The 17,642-nt window shown below is 40.2% G+C and overlaps 1 protein-coding gene across 3 annotated transcripts in view; it reads right to left on the reverse strand.

The window, feature by feature from the left end:
- Positions 1–17,642, reverse strand: part of LOC149319338 (E3 ubiquitin-protein ligase HERC2) — a 130,982-nt gene that overhangs the window by 10,282 nt on the left and 103,058 nt on the right. For all 3 annotated transcript variants that reach the window (XM_089511505.1, XM_089511504.1, XM_089511503.1), the window contains exons 74-87: positions 17,486–17,604; positions 16,575–16,700; positions 16,158–16,313; positions 15,725–15,840; positions 15,428–15,626; positions 14,111–14,325; positions 13,250–13,427; positions 11,987–12,148; positions 10,788–10,879; positions 10,264–10,403; positions 9,282–9,469; positions 8,136–8,333; positions 5,310–5,393; positions 3,024–3,165 (exon numbers count right to left, since the gene is read on the reverse strand). In XM_089511505.1, the coding sequence (XP_089367631.1) occupies positions 3,024–3,165; positions 5,310–5,393; positions 8,136–8,333; positions 9,282–9,469; positions 10,264–10,403; positions 10,788–10,879; positions 11,987–12,148; positions 13,250–13,427; positions 14,111–14,325; positions 15,428–15,626; positions 15,725–15,840; positions 16,158–16,313; positions 16,575–16,700; positions 17,486–17,604 (2,115 nt within the window). The remainder of the gene's footprint in view (positions 1–3,023; positions 3,166–5,309; positions 5,394–8,135; positions 8,334–9,281; positions 9,470–10,263; positions 10,404–10,787; positions 10,880–11,986; positions 12,149–13,249; positions 13,428–14,110; positions 14,326–15,427; positions 15,627–15,724; positions 15,841–16,157; positions 16,314–16,574; positions 16,701–17,485; positions 17,605–17,642) is intronic.

The raw sequence follows: 17,642 nt of genomic DNA on the forward strand, positions 1-17,642 counted from the left end.
GAATACCCCTCCATACCATCTGAACTGAGGACAACAATTGCATCTTGACATCCCCCCCCCCCCCCCCAATATGATTTTTAACACCTTTGCCTGGTGAAGAAGCCAATGGAGCTTTGAAAGCTTGCAACATGTATATTGTGCATTTTGGTTGCCCAAATAAATGTTTTACTGTTTTGTGGATTTTTGATGTTATTGTACTTTAATATCTCTAGAGTGAGAGATAGGATGAAAAGGATAAAAAGATTGAGAAGGGTGCTTAAACGGTTACTTTACTTCCTTCTTTTGCAGAGAAAGTCTAGCTTTCTTCTTAATTTTGGTTTCTATGGGGATATTTTTAAGGGCATCTTCCTCAAAAGCCAAACTACCAGCAATGGTGACTAAGCTAGATTGGCTCTGGAGTGCATATCAGCATTCCAATGCTTGAGCCAGACTGATCTTCTCGCTACTCTGGAGGCAGAAATGGGGCAATCTGGGGGGGGGGGGGGGAAACTCCCCTCCCTCCTTCCAACTGTCATCTTCTGGCCTTAGAGGGAATGAAAGGACAGGCCCAACGCCATCGGGCCTGGCTTCGATTAAGAAAAAGAGCCCTCCCTCCAGTCCATCTGCCTTGGTCCAGGCCTCGGAGGTAGAGAAGAATGCTGGACCTGATCCCCTCCCCCCCTCACCATTCCCTTCTCCTTTTGTGTCGTGTCTTTTTAGATTGTAAGCCTGAGGGCAAGGAACCGTCTGTTATCCCCTCTGTTGTAAGCCGCCCAGATTCCCAGTGATTGGGCGGCAAATAAATAAATATTATTATTATTATTATTATTATTATTATTATTATTATTATTATTATTATGTCTCTAGTGGCATCTGCTATGAAGCTAAGGATTCGTAGACCTCCAGAAATGACCTGTGTAGGGATTATGATCTCCTTGTTGGTGAAAATATCCTGAACCCAGAGCATGGCTGCTCTCAGGGAGGCTGTAGATGAGGCCTGGACAGAGAGCTTTGATGCCTCATGTTAGTATTTAAGAGATCTTTTCATTTGGAACCTTAAGAGAAGAATCTCCTTGTTTGGGTGCAAGAGCACCCACGAGGTGAGCTGAAACAGAGCCATCTGTAAGTGGGATTTTAAGGAATTTCACGGCCTCAAGATGCTGGGTGTATAAGTTTTCAGCTGTATTGACAGCATTACTACCCTACATAGGTAAATCCCATTCTGATTTAATAAGATATTTAAAATCAAGAGGAAGTGGAGCAGCTTGAGTGGAGGTTTTAGGTTTAGGAAACATTCCTGTCCCATGAGATGTTAGTAGGCATAGGACTAGTGTTGGAGATAGAATCAGGCTCATGCAACCTAAGGGCTTTGACTGCTTTACATATGAAAGGAACAAAAAACAAACAAACCCTAAACTGAATTATCTTTCCCATGTTGGTTGTTCTTGTTCCCCAGTGTCTGATCATTCCTCCTCTCCTAAATCAGATGGTTTTCTCACTAATGTTGTATAGAGAGAAGCGACATCTAAGCCCTGAATAGCCTGAGCGTATTGAGTGCTAGCTCCAGGTAAAGAGACTGAGCCCTCATCAATTCTCATGAGCACGTGTAAGAAGACTGCTCACAGTGCAGCCTGTTTAGTCTGTTTGCCAGCAATTCTTCTACATGGGGGGAGAGGAGGGCTAGGTCTTGGTCTTTTAGAAGCATCGTGACTAGTGGGAGGAGGTTGGTTCATTATTTTCACCTCCTCTGCCACCACAAAGGAAATCTTCTGAAGCCATGTACTCTGGTCAAACACAGTCATGTGGATAGAAAAGGCATATGCACTGCACCAAGCTTGGTACTGCCTTGCTCAAAATGGCTGGCATCTATAGCATGCACTTCAAAAAGGCTGCAGCAAGAGCCTACAACATATGCACATGCTCTTTCTGGACTGAAAAGTGGTGCAGAAGAAACTGGGGTACAGCTGCCATAACGATGATTTGGTGGAGTTAAAGGGGAAGCATTCTTGTTAAGGTCAGCATCCTCTTCCTCTTCCATAATCCCTCTGAAAATTCATAATCAGTAGTCTCCTTGAAGGCTACATCCTCTCTTTCTAACTGTTGTTGAACAAAACTTACTCCAGCACCTCAACCATCATACAGTCAGAGGCACAAGGAGGATCCACTTCAATATAAACTGATGCAGCAGCTTCATTAGCATAGGTAGCTCCAGAGGAGGCAGCCATTGCCATAGAGGGTGCTTTTGTGAATATGTCTTTGGGGTTCCCAGGGAAGGCAGGTAAGACTGCACATATGTCCCAGGCTAAATGGACTTATCTTGGGGTAGGAAAGCTCCAAGAAACGTATCTAGGTTTGATGGACTTGGTTTTAACTTTACCCATCCCGAGGATGCATTTGAGAAAGAGACATGAGGGGGACAGAAAGCAATACAAAAGGAGGGGGAAACTAATGAGGGAGAAAACTAATAGGGAAAACGAAAGGCTAAAAGCTATTTCTTAAAAATAGTATAGGATTGAGGAAGGTAATAGATGAAAAAAGATAAATTTAAATAAAAGAAATAAAGCCTGCAAAAGAGGAGGAGAGGGTTACACAACCTTTCCTGGGCAAGGCAAGAAGAAGAAATGAAGTAAGTGGAGATGAAAAACAACAGAATTTCTTTTTAGATAACAAGATAGCTTGCCTAACCTTGGGAGCAACAGAAATTAACCCATTCATGGATGGCTCCTTCTGTTATCTCAGAATATTCTAGATTTAATGTGAAATTAGATTTAGCTTTTTCATTAGCACAAGCTAAAGTACTAATCAACTGACTATATCTAGTATAACTGGAGTAGGAGGCTTCATTATGACCCATATTCGAGTTGTAAGCATGGTTCATAATACTCTTTTTTAAAGTATTCAAAAACGGCAACTCTGGAATGATTCCCCAAGTAAATTAACTGGTTAAGTTTTGCCACTTAACTTTTCTTCTTTGTATTTTATTACAATGCATACAGTCAAAAAGAAAGATAAAATTACTAGACATGTCAAAATAAAAACCTTACCAACAAATTTGACTTTCCAAACACGATGGGGCAAGAGGAGACTGTCTGGGCTAAATGAGTACATTTTAGCACACATTTGTCCAAAAACAGATTTTGTGCCATCTGGACCAGCCAATCCTCCTTTGCTTCTGGAACGCTTTACCTAACAATGAAAAATAAGCAAAAAGTCTCACAATGCAAAGCCTAGCAGGCTGTTAAACTTATAACTTAATGAGTAATATTGGAATATTTTTAGTATGAAGAAATAAGTGCTCAATTGAGTGAGCCTAGCAATTAATGTCAGCAGGAATTTTGGAAGCACACACTGTAAGAACCCACATGGAGGAAGTAATGATCTAATGTAGATAGTGAGAGGATAGGGTGACAATCCTAAACTGATGTTTAAGAAAGCATAGAAATTGTTATTTCAGTTCTGCAGCATTCATCCCTTGACCCATTTTACATTTGGACCCAGGGCCAGCTCCCAAATATTTACCCCTAGAAAGATGACTGAGGTATATGGAACAGAGAAACCCTCCTGCCTGAGATGCATGGGTGTCACTAGACAGAGCAAATAGTATTAAATACTCACAACTACAGTAGATAGTACTGAGAAATCAACATCAGTGTATTATGAAGTTCCTTAAATATTCATACTTTTCCACATCTGCTTAGTGCTCTGATTTCCACAGTAAATCTCACAAAACTTAAACATTATAATAGGCTGTATATAGACACAGTGTTGACATTTAAATATATGCTTCATAATGTTTCCAGAACATATAATCATTACTCTCATACTTGTGTCATAAATTCAAATCCCCTACCCCATTCCACACTACTACAGCAACCAGTCACAGTAGCCTCTGCTTCAGAGGTTTTGAAATACCAACTATATTATAATTTTTTAAGCTGCCTTTGCAAGTTTTATTCTATGTAATGAAGCAATATTTTACACTCAGCCTTTAGAGAAAAAGAATTCTCTTTAAAAGCCGTATCTTGCCTGGGGCTTGACATTAAACTCTTCCACGTCAATGGAAGTTCCTATAATAACCACTTCCTTCACCAATGTGACCACATGTGATGCCCAAAAGTTATGTCCTGGACCTTAATTGTACTTAAGGCCATTCTGAAATGCTTTAAGTTATATAAGCAAAGACAGACAAAAATCATGTGAGAGAATAAAAGGTACACAAATGTGATACAGCACTCTCTCCGTAATTCATTTAAGACTCTATCAAGAGTGCTTCCTGTACACATACACAAATGCACTTCTGGCTCTCAAAGAAATGACCCTCATTGACTTCCCCCCTGGTTAATTCATTTCCTTCCAAAATCAGCCATATTAAAAAAAATAACAGAAACAAATGACACTAGATATAGAATATTAGATGTTTTGAAAAGGGGAGAGGAAACCCATCTTAAGTTTCAACTCCTTCCTCCAAATCTATCAAACATAAAAATACCCCCTTCAGAATTATCATGAAATTTGGAACATATGGTTTTGATCGTAAGACAAACAAGCAGAATATGTTCATAGGAAGGAAGCTTCCTGCAGTTTTCCTGTAGCCAAAAGCCTAAACAATGTTGGATAGGGCACCTAGAATACTGAGAAGGGAAGGATCATGCCAAACAGTGCATAATAGACACCTATGCCCTATACTGTTCAAAAGGATCCCTCTCCCAGCCTTCTAGAGGACTTTCCAGAAGGCAGACAGCTACATGGAGAGGAAAGAATGAAAAGTAATCCTTCCGTTCTCCTGTTCACTTATTTTAGAATCTAATCTACTGACTGCACATATATGTATAATCTGGTAATAACTCAGATTCTTCACAGGTGTCCGTATGTTCTGCCCACAGTGGAGGATCAAGACTACAGACCTGCCACAATCTGTACATCATGTCTCAAATCTATTGGACATTTTTGAAGAAGCCTACACACATACAGTTCAGTTCGTTAAAAGCCTGTCTGACTTACATCGCATTTTCCTATCTCAACTTTGACAGGAATCACTAGGGCAGACTGAACCTATTCATTAGGTTGTATTAGTATAACTTTTCATATATGTGATATCAAGTGAGCAGATGTCAAATCTTGCATAATGTATAAATCAGCACACCCATATAGGTGTGTCATTGCTTTTCTGATAACCTGGAATCTATCAATGTACAACAGTGGTCATCAGAACAAGTTAGAAACTGACAAAGAATGTTATTAGTATCACAAGTAGTCATTCTCCAGTCCTTGAGCATGAAACAGTGGACAGTAGTCTCACATTCCAGGCATTTGCAGCATAGTATTCTTACTTGTATTCTGTTGAGTTCCACAACTGGCCCATGTTGTCGATCTCTCACCATAGTTGCTTGAACAACCTTTCTAAATGCTGCCTCCTAAAAAGGTGAAGAATACAAAGCCTTTAGAACACAACTGTGACTATGTTATATTTACTCTGGAACGCCTGAGGGGGTTAGGTATTGGGGGCACTGCGCTCCAGTAATTCCGTTCCTACCTCTCGGGCAGATTCCAGATGGTGATGCTGGGGGACACTTGTTCTCATAAAAGAAAACTGACATCTGGCATCCCACAAGGCGCCATTCTGTCCCCCATGTTTTTTAACATTTACATGAAACCGCTGGGAGAGATCATCCAGAGACATTGGGCCCAGTGTTATCAATATGCCGATGACACCCAAATCCACTTCTCTATGTCTCCAACTGTTGCAGTGACTAAGGATGGCATCTCTCCTCTGAATGCCTGCCTTGAGTCAGTAATGGGCTGGATGAGGGAAAACAAACTCAAGCTGAATCCAGAGAAAACAGAGGTACTCGTGATAGGTGCCCCTGGTCCGGAGAAGGAGATTTCCCAGCCCATCCTTCATGGGATCACACTACCCCTGAAGAATGAAGTTCGCAGTTTGGGAGTACTCCTGGACTCGTCTCTACAGTTGACATCTCAGGTGCAGGCGATAGCCAGGAGTGCACGGTGTCAACTTCGGCTGATACGCCAACTGCGTCCCTACCTGGCTCAGGGAGACCTTGAAACTGTAGTACATGCACTGGTAACCTCTTGTTTAGATTTCTGTAATGCACTCTACATGGGGCTACCTTTGTACCAAGTTCGGAAGCTCCAATTGATTCAGAATGCTGCAGCCAGACTGATCACCAGGACACCGAGATCAGAGCATATTACACCGGTGTTGAAATCTCTACATTGGCTGCCGATTAGCTTCCGGGCGCAATACAAAGTATTGGTTATTACAGTGGTACCCCGGGATACGAATTGACCGCGTTACGAAATTTCCGGGGTACAAAAAAGTTAGATTTAAAAAAACTGTTCCGGGTAACGAAAGATTTTTCGGGTTACGAAATTAATTTCGGCGCAAAATTCAAATCGGAAGCCGCGGCTAGCGGCTTTCCAGCGCCTTTTCGGGTTGCGAAATGTATCGGGTTACGAACGGCGCCGCGGAACGAATTAATTTCGTAACCCGAGGTAGCACTGTACCTATAAAGCCCTACATGGCCTGGGCCCAAGTTACTTAAGGGAAGGCCTCTCCCTACATAATCCGCCCTGCACTCTCAGGACATCTGGCACAAAAATATTAGAACACCCCAAAACCAGGTTGAAAACCACCTCTTGTAAAATGTTTTCTGCTATGGCCCCTAGACTTTGGAACAACTTACCAGAAGAGATCCATCTTATACCTTCTTTGGAAGCCTTCAAGAGGGCATTGAAGACAGATCTCTTCCGGCAGGTCTATCCAACGGGTCTCCTCTAATCTGATTTTGAACATCTGAATATGATGACTCAATTCTTATGACTGTGAGCAATACTGTAACAATTCTTCCCTTTTTATTTTTGATTGATGTATTTTGTATGTATTTTATGATGTTTATACTGTTGTAATCCCACTTCGATCCGAACGGAGAAGCGGGAGATATAAATGAAAATTATTATTATTATTGTTGTTGTTGTTGTTGTTGATGATGTTGTTGTTGTTATTATTATTATTATTCGGTGGGACAAGACTGCCACTACACTTCCTTATATGTCCTAGCTTTTTCAACCAAAACATCCTTACACCATTAGGAAGCTCCTGGCAGTCCAAAAGAGGAAAACTGGGCAGAGTTTGGTTTGGGAAGTGATGAGGGAGTGCAATTAAGTCATGAGCATATGTGTACTCAAACTGTGAATCCCACAGCCACTGACAATGTAACATTATGACTATAAAAAGAAGTGGTATATTTTACAACCAGCTCGATTAGTCAAAGAAGTGCTTGCCTTCACCACTATTCCAGATGGATGTAAAGATGGTTATAAGGTACAGAAAGCAGTGCTGGCTGGTGGCTTCCATGTTAGTGGGGCAGTTAATGCCCCTCAGGTTTCAGTCTGACTTTTAAAGGATATGAATAAAGAAAGCAATGGCAACTGTATTTTACAGAAAAGCTATACATTGCCCCAATTGTTTGAAACTACTCATGTGAACAGAACTATATCTCACTTTCTGGTTTTAAAAGATGTAACAGTGAAATGTTGCTAAGCAGATATTGGCCAAAATATAAAATCAGAGTTGTACTAATGGTCAGATTCTATGTAACTACACCAGGGATAAATAATTTACAGCCCTAGGGAGCTCCTGGGCACAACTTGTAGAATCTCTATGTTCTCCTACCACTACATAACCCTTAGTGATCAATTTTCTGCCACTGATCAGAACTGCCTCTTTTAACACTATTAAGAATGGTATACAAAACTAACGATGGCAGTTGGTATTGCTGGGAAGAGGAACTGGCTCCCCTCTACACTGACCCAGAAGCAGTCATTTGTACTGCTTCTGTGCAGCTGATGGTGGTGCAGAAGCAGGCTTGCCTGATGGATTGCCACAAAGAGGTGAAATAAAGGCTCACACCTTCTGCAAATGCAGTCTGCAAGATTGCCAGCAATCTGCAGTATCGACAGCTATAGGATTTCTCTTTCTCTGCTGTTAATGGTGGGGCAAAAGTTGTAATGCCACGGCCAACGCTATGCACACACAGTTCTGTCCTCACATACAATTAATGAAATAGATTTGACTTAAAAGGTGATTTTTTTTTTCTTTTAAAAAATAGTGGAATATTGAAGTTTGAGACAAATACCTTTCCTTGAGATATCAAAATTCCTCGTAATGTATCAAATCCCACTGATGGGCCCTGGCCAGTTTCATCAAGGCGGCCCTCAAGATCAAACATGGGAATGCAAGGACAAAAGAGTTCAGAGATGTGATGCAGTAACAGCAACCTATTTCTCAAGGCAATGATAGGAATTTCTTGTAGATGATTGTATTCCATAGGAACCTGGAAGAGCCACATTGTTAGTGCTATATATTCTGATAAAGGTTGCTAGATAAATACACAGCAAATATACAGAAAGAGCTAATGTGCATTTCCACCAATCCAATATCCTTGAAAAGCATTCTCATCTCATGCCATCCCATCTTGCAGTCAAGCCATTCACTATCATAGAAAAATGTGAGCACCCTTCCTAAGCTGTTAAAGCAGCTTGGATGGACAGCTCTTTCTGATTTATGTAAACTTCCAAGATGTTTCCAAAGTTTTACAGTGTACAGAGGTGCAGAACTCACATGTGGGACAGCTCAGAGGAAATAAATATTCAACTTTATTTTATTAATATTTTTGCATTATTTGGCCAGCTAAATACGTGTTCAGAAAATTCAAGGGTGCTGCCATTTCATGCAGGTGAATAGACTGAGGCTTAATCCAGACCAGACTGAAGTGCTGTTGGTCAGGAAAACCAACCTGGGAGTGGGATCATAGTCCAGGATCACAGAGGGTGCTTTTGGTCTATCTGTTTCAGGCCCATGTTTGATTTCACATGTATCACACAGCCAAATCTGATGGCTACACAATGTTTTGGTGGCACTCCACTCTCTAGTTAGCTAGCATCAGCCATGTGACTGATGCAGGAAGCAACAGTGTCTAGAACAGGACAACAGTCACTGAACAATGGCCCTGAATCTTCAGCCAATTATGGGGAAAGGAATAGGAAGAAACATCTCTTCTCCTCATCAAAAGCACTATTTGAATACAATGCCTGAACAGGAGAATATTCAACACAACCATAAATGGAGCCAACAAATAAAATGAAGTGGTCAATGGTGAGTGGGGGAGATAGAATCAATAATACTTGACCTATGCCCATTAGCCACTGAGAGCTAAGACCATTCTTTTTATACATGTTGCCAAGAGGTTTAAAATGTGATTTCAAAGAGACTCAAGTTTTACCTGTGTAGGGAGCTTCCCTGCATTTGCTGGCTTGCTGGTAGACCAGGCTAAGGTGTGTGCTGAACCACAAGCCACTCTGTTAATCTTTTTACCCTGAAGAGCAGCAACCAGACGTGGTCTCTGAATGGCATTTGTTGTCCCATCTCCAAGCTGCCCTTCATCATTATCTCCCCATGTATAAACTTCACCTGTGCCAATCAAAACCATCATTTCACCAAATACATCAAATCTAAAGATATGAGTTACAATCATAGCTTAGTGATGCTAAGTCAGACAAAACATTACACCTTGGTTCCCACTGCCAGGAGAAAGGTGGGACATTAAATACATTTTTTAAAAAAATCTTAAGTGGTGAAGGGAGGAGTTGGACAAGCCTGGAAGGCACCAGTCAATCACAGCTCAGACAATGCTGTGCAGGAGAAATGATACAAAACTAAGGCTAGTCTGTGACAGAGGGCAGATAAGGAAAAGCTGTAACAGGGTATGATAGGACAGTCAGCCAAGGGAAAGAACTGATTTGGGGGAGCTGTGAATTAGTTCAGGGGTTAACATGTGATCCAATTGTGTCCTAATCAACCTCTGCTTGTTTATTTTTTTACAACTGTGTCTGACTGTTCCTGTTAAGTATGAATACAGAGTGTGATTACACTTAATACAGAGAGCCCGCGCCATACGCAGGCTCGTTATAGGCAGCTTTCAGCTTACGCTGAAGCCGCCTGGAAAAGGGGAGAATGCACAATGTCGCGCATGGCTTCACAACGAACATGAGCCCCATTAAATCCAATGGGGCTCGCGAAAGGTGTGTGCAGCCGTGGGGCAAGCACAAGCCCCATTGGATATAATGGGGCTCAAGCATACACACACTTTGCTTTACACGGGGGTGGACACTGGTCCAAGTACAGTCGAGCTCCTTATAAATGATGAATTAAGATCATGTTCAGTTTTAAGTAGTGAAATATCACATAACAGTTGTACTACTCACCATCTTCAGTACAACATACACAGTGCAATGAACCAGTTGCAATGGCAATGACTTTCTTTCCTTGCAATCCCTGGACTTGACGAGGTCTTCGAACATGGTCATCTGATCCATGGCCTAATCGATGGTAATCTCCTTTACCCCTGTATTGAGCAAACAGATTTCAATCAATGCATTTGTTTTCTTGTCAATCAGTTCCAAATCCAAAACCCTGACTTGGTGGATTAGCATATGGTTCTGTCCCTACATTTACATAACAAATGTTACAAAGATAAACCACCAAATGCCTCCTAGCAACTACAAAAGAAGCACAGCTTTGGTCATATGGTAACTTACAGTTATTTACAACACAGGTATTTCTTTCTTTAGATTATTCTAATATTTCAAGGTGGCAAATTAAAGAAACAAACAAAAAATTACATTAAAGCATAATCTATAATTTTGTAAGATAAAGACAGAAATCCACAAAGAACTACTATTAAATTTCTCCTAAAAATTCAACTCCAATTACCAATGAATGCACTTACCATGTATACACAGCTCCAGACTTGGTAAGAGCCACAGAAAACTGAGAGCCACATTCTACTTTAACTACTCCAACTCCTGTGAGGGAATCGATCTAGGAAAGAGAAACTTAAGGGTAACTGAAAAAAACAGGCTAACTTGAGAGCATGCAGGTGTCCAAAGGCATTTTAAAACAGACATTCCTGTCAAATAATGGTTTTAATATTGATTAAACCCAATTTTCACTGGGCTAAATCTAATGTTAATTCTCCCAGATTAGGCTCACTGAAATGAAGTTACATCTAGCTAAAAAGTCCCATTACTTTTATTTATAATATTTAATATAATCTGACCTTTCTCCTTTTTCTTTGCTATCTCTATTTAAGCAGTGTTTAGCTTTCATTCATTCAGACACAGAAAAAATAAATTGAGAGAAATAAAGGCAACATTTACACAGAAAATGTACAGTGTTGTTCTCCCAAGACAATCCTCAAACAAGGTGTTGACAGCCATATGGTAAAGCTTCACAAAGAGACAGGGAGACTGACAAGAAGTCTCTTAGAGGTTTATAAAGAGAAAGATGTGTTCAACTCCAATGACAGAGTTGGAATGTATCAAACCAGAAAGCATCCCAAATGGGGAAGATCTGCTGCTTTTATTTCCTTAAATGGTTCAACAGTAGCCTGAACTCAAGAAATTGTTTTTTAAAAAATAAAATTTTGATTTAAACATTTGAAAGAGGAAGCAGAGGCCTGCTGCAGTCTCTTATAATTCCCTGTATTTTCTCCAAAACATTTCAGTCCTGTCAAAGTCTTTTGGACTTTGGAACAGATGTTTCTTTGATGGAAATGACACTAAATATGTCTTAGATATCCTCTCATGGGTATTTTTTAAGACATGGAACTAAACATCTTGATAATTATACCAGCAGAATAATCAATCCTGACTGTCAATATATGCTCTTAAAACACATACATGACTTTTTATTTGTGACAGCTAACTCATTAGTCATAGTTAAAAAGTTGCACAGCAATCTATCAAATGATGACATTTTGACTTAATCATTGCACATCTAATCAATTGCACATAAAAATGCCACAGCATTCACCATTCTTTTATTTCAGCTAGTTAATGCTCTTTTTAAAAATAACCTAATATCTCCATGCTGACATACATATCTCAAACTTTTATAGACTGAAAGCAGATCTTGAAATCAAAGTACCTTCATTGGTACCTTACAGCCATCACTACCTCCTCTGCCAAGTTTTCCATAGTCTCCATCTCCCCATGACCAGACAGTATCATCATCTGTCAAGCACAGTGTCTGTGCATCTCCACTGCCGCAGGCTATGTCAATCACACGGTAGCCCTGGAGTGCTTCCACCTGAAAGACAGTCAGTTTGTTGAGAAAGAAACCTCAAAGAAACTAAATTAGTAGAGGTATCCAACAACCAATGTAGCTTGTTAAACAAACTGTCAGTTCAATTTAACTCCACAGTAAACCTGTTTGAGAGTCCAGGATTTTGCATCAATAACTGAAAATTGATTATATGTTGTACACATATAAAGTTTCAAAAGGGAGGGAGGAGCATTTTGTTGAACTTTGTAAAGCATACACCATTTTAAAAAGGCATCTACTCAGGGTGAGCAATTGCTGTGGATCCAGGGACCAGTCATCTTATTCTTGTATATTTTGGACATGGTATTTATTCTGATCCAAGGAAAACAGCAATAAATAGGACAAAGATCTTGGTGATGGGCAACAAATAGGACAAAGATGGTCTAACTTTCTGGAAGGAGATTTGAAGCTACTGCTGCTGTTTCTTTACAGCAAACTGAGAAAGATCAATCTATGATCCTTGGAGCAAAAAGAAAACATACATTACAACATTAAACACCATCACTACTGCTACATCTGAAAACATACCTATTTGGAAGTTAAGTTGCACTGGCTGCATTCATATTATATATATGCCTACCATCATTGTCTTAAATGATCCAGCTACAAATAACTGTTGATTAAGTTGAAATTAACAGCTGAGTAACAAAATTATATATCTGTGAAACTCACATCAGACTAGACTAGCTGTAGATGTTAACAGTTGTTCCTCTTTTCCACTGTTACTCATATCGATAGAAGTTGGTAAAATATGTAGCATACTTTGGCAACTGATTTTAGACTAAACTTGTAGGTACACTAGCCCAATTTACAAAATATTGTGTGTATATTTGCCCTCAAGTCACTTGTCAACTTATGGTGATTCTATGAATTTCAAAGGTTTTCCTTAGGGAAGGAATACTCAGAGGTGGTTCTTTCTTCTGAAATACAGCCTACAGCACCTGGTATTCATTGGTGGTCTCCCATCTAAGTATTAACCAGGGTAACCCTGCTAGGTTTACATTACCAGACAGGATCTGGTGCTTTTAGGATATTTACTAGCCACTGAAAAGGTGACTGAACCACATGATTGAGACTTCATCTCACCAGTTTCGGTTTTAGCTGATCCTCACTATCTCCATGGCCAAGACGTCCATATCTTCCCTTGCCCCATGTGTAAAGATCTCCCGCAGCAGTAATACATGCGCTGTGTGCACCACCAGCTGCAATGTCAACCACTTCTATGCCTCGCAAAGATTCGATTACTCGAGGACGATCACAAGGGCTAGACCAAGCAATTGGAAACAAAATGAATAATCAAGCACTCAATTTATGATACGTAGCATACTTCAGTAAGTACAGAGGGAAAAGTACAAAAGTTCATTTTATAACAGAAACTGAGAGGAACAATTAAAGCATAGCTCACAAACTTTGTGGAACAGCTTCAACGAACAGTTTCCTGTGTTAGAGACTGTAACACAGAAGTCAAATATTTTGTTCTAATCCTAAACTTATGAAATTACACATCAGAATGGACAGTGGGCAAATACCCACAAACAAACTTTCAGCCAATGCTCAAACGCAGTATCTCTGGTTATAGTTTTTACTAAAACAGTTGCCCTGCCCATTGTGCTATGCCACAGATGGTCAACCACAACACTCCTCATGATGTTAAGTCTTTTCATGATTGCTCACCATTGGCTGCCTAGTGCTGGTGGAAGATGCAATCCAACAATATGTGGAGAGCCAAAGTTACCCATCCCTGTGCTATGTTATGTTAGTGGAGTCTGCCAAAAACAGGAGGGGCTAGGCCTGCTCTCCCACAGAGCACTGGCACAATATAAGAAATGACTCAATTCAAATATTCTATATTGAGTTATAAATAGGGAGCTTTTCCTCTTTTAGGATTTTTCTCTGCCTCAACCCTAATGGGCACATAGCATATTTGCTGAAATATTATTGTATTACCTTCGGTTGCCATGACCCAGTTTGCCATCTTCTGCCTCACCCCAGGAATAGACTTCTCCCTCTGAAGACAGGGCTAGGCAATGCTTTCCTCCAGAATTTACTGCAACTTTCTTTATAAACACATGCTGAATAGATTCTAATAGTGTTGGAGTAGAAACAGACTCTGTCCCTCCAATTCCAAGCCTTCCACCAGCACCATATCCAGTGGCATATAACTAAAAAGAAAGGAATTTTTAACTGCAAAAATTTTTCACATGTGAATGTGAATATTCAATGCTTCTGTGGAGAACAGTGTTGATAGTCTTATGGAAAAGAAAGAAAAAGAGTAGCTAATTATTAATAAGCCTGTCAAATTTTCTCATCCAGAAGACCTCTTCCTCCCCCTCCTCCTCTTCCCTCCCGCCACTGCCATCTCTTTCTCCTTCCCTTGTCTTCCTCCCCGCTCTGCTGTCTCCTTCTCCTCCTCTGCTGCCCCCTCCCCAGGCTTGCTATCCGCAGATGCTGGAATCCGCAGATGGCAAGTCCGTGGATACAGAGGGCCTACTCTATTCTCTCACATAAAAGTTACTGGGGAGGGGGGAATACAAGAAACAGCTGGATTATCCTCTCCACATGACCTTTTCTTTTTAACACTAACTAGTGGAGTGAAGGAACTCATGACACAGAACTTGCAACTCTACCATACAGGTAACAAGAGCTTCCAGTGTGACTGAGCATGAGATGCTACATTTCATGTGATTATCATGTAGCTTTCTCTTCTGATGTCATAGAAGGTATGGGCAATCTTGGGAGTGGATGTTTGTGGTCATTTGCGTGATGTTGGGCTTTGAATTCCAAAGTTAACCAACAACTGTTGTACAAATAAACAAACTCTTTCAAATAACACTTTGTGTATACAAGTTCAGTTGAGTGATCTTGGAGACTTTCAATGGAAACAGTACTTGCTGTTTCTGGTATATCTGACATATTACAATTGTGCAGTTTACTTCCATCAGAACCAATCTTCCTTTTCATTCAGACCTCACTGATCACTTTGGGTCTTTCCCATATGGCCTAACTAAACATGTTATACAGTCAGCCCTCCTTATCCATTGACTTTTTATCCATGGATTAAAGCATCCACCGTTTGAAAATATTTCCCAAAAATATAAATTCTAAGAAGCAAGACTTGATTTTGCCATTTTATATAAGGGAAACCATTGTACTATACCACTGTATTTAAAAGGATTTGAGCACCCATGGATTTTGACATCCACAAGGGGTCTTCGAACCAAACCCCAGCAGATACCAAGGGCCCAGTGTACTGTATACACTTACCTTCCCATCAGCAGTCACTGCAAAAAGTGTTTGTTCGCCGCCAATTAACTGCACAGGTCTAAGTGTGGCAAGGGCTTCACATGGAGTAGGAACTTTGACCTTCGCACCTTCAATGCCTCCAAGCTGTCCTCTGTGATTATGGCCCCAGCCATAAATAGTTCCACTCCCTCCTGCAGAAAGTGTCCAATCATCTGGTCGCCTATTAAAAAGAAGAGAAGCCATATGGTAATGAGAAACATCCTAAAGTCCCACATTTAGAGCTGGAATATTGTTCAACAAATTGAAGCCTGCAAGTACCTATTCATCCACTGCACAAGCTGTTCATCTTGCTCTCTCTTAAAAACATCGTGACTCTCATGTAAAACATCCATATTTTCATTATCAGCCATTAATTCACGAACTTTCTTGGCCACCTACAATATAGATTAGACTTTTAAAGTGATTTGTTAAAGCAAAACAACACCTAACTTTTTTTGTAAATTTCTTTGCTATTTCACTTTGCCTTGACACCAAGAGCAAACAGTCAGGCACCACAATATCCTGCTAAAAATAGGCAGGAGATGTCAATCAAGCCAAACATTGGCAGGCCTCTAATTATCCTTTGGTGGTCTCATTTTGCAGAAGGTGCACAACATTTACACATTAATTATCCTTTCCACAATAGCTTTCTGAATAATAAATTAAAATGTGTGTCTTTCACTGTACAAGCATTAAAGATGTTCCCCAATACCTCATCAAGGAAGAGGCGAGGCAACGGTGTTCTCTTATCAAGGGCTACAGCAACCCTGGAAGCCATGCAGTATCTTCGAAACCAAGCCCATTTATGTGTCTCTGCACAGCAGGGAAGTGTATCCAGTTCTAAGTCACAAGCAAGTGCTACAAGCACCTACAAGCAAAAAACAACAACAACAATTTAGGTGGAAAGCACAAGATTTCATCTGGGCAACTGTATCACTACTGGCTGTTCCTCATATTAGAAGTACTCATCAAGTGAATCTTTTAAAGTTCTTCTCCAGTCACCATTTCTACTTATAATAAGGATTGGCCTGAAGTTTCACATTCAAAATTTGCTTTTAAGCAATGCTAAAGGTTACCCAAATTATATCTTCTAAATTTTCCCTTATTTCTGTATCCCAAGCTATATTACCTTAAAAAAGGGGCTGTGGAGTAATTGCTTGCCACCTCTGACAATGGGATCTTCATAATCAAATTGCCGCTGCAAAGCTTCAGGAAGGCCTTTAACCAAAGCAGCTAAGGCACTGCCGGTGAAACTCTGAAAGGAAAAGTATCAAGACGTAATAGTTTCCAAATGGCTCTTTGTAATGGATTTTCTTCATAATGGTCTTTTAAACTACCATGGCAATGGGTGGGGTGGGAAATTGCTCATCTGTGTAGTTACAAAATATAATTTTACTACTATATGTGTACTGCCTGACTACCTATAAAGCAGCTTTGGCTCCTCCTGTTCTATGAAATCACACTGCTATGTACAGTTTTACCAGGGAAAGGAAATATTCATGCCATATTTGTGCCATAATTTTGACAAAATTAATCACGTCACCCTTTGTTAACTCCACAATCAAGTATCCAGAAGACCATGGTTTTTTCTGGGAGGAAAAGCATTACCTAACACTAAAATTACATTAAAACCCAAAAGCTGTATGGTATTACATGGATAATTAAACTGTCTGAATTATAGCGCCAGAATATACCCAAAGGTCATCAAATCTAACCCCTCCTCCAACAGTGCAAGAATCCACAATTACAGTATCCCTGACAGATGACCAAGTAACATCTGCCTAAAAAGAAGAGTCCACTACCCTCTGAAGTAGACTATTCTATTGTCAGGTGGCTCTTACTATCAGAAAGTTCTTCCTAATTCTTCAGGCAAAATCTCTTTTCTTGTAATTTGAATCCAGTGGTTTGGATCCTATACTTTGGAGCAGGAGAAAATAAGCTTGCTCCACCTTCTACATAACATGGAATATTGCTATGAGTTACTATTTAAATTAGCATCACAACCACCTCAAATATTCTTGATTTTACAACAGGAATTACCATAGTGCGTGCTTCACCATCATTATCTCCCAGTATTCTATTGATGTTAATTGACTGGCCAAACTCAGTGGTTAGCAACTTCCGTAGTCTTTGTAAGGCCCACATCCTGTGGCCAGCAGCTAAAAGATGCATGGGGGAAAAAGTAATGCAGACAGAG

This window comes from Sceloporus occidentalis, unplaced genomic scaffold (assembly GCF_023333645.1).
Source record: "Sceloporus occidentalis isolate IW3139 unplaced genomic scaffold, rSceOcc1.0.p SCAF_2, whole genome shotgun sequence".
NCBI classification, from domain to species: domain Eukaryota; kingdom Metazoa; phylum Chordata; class Lepidosauria; order Squamata; family Phrynosomatidae; genus Sceloporus; species Sceloporus occidentalis.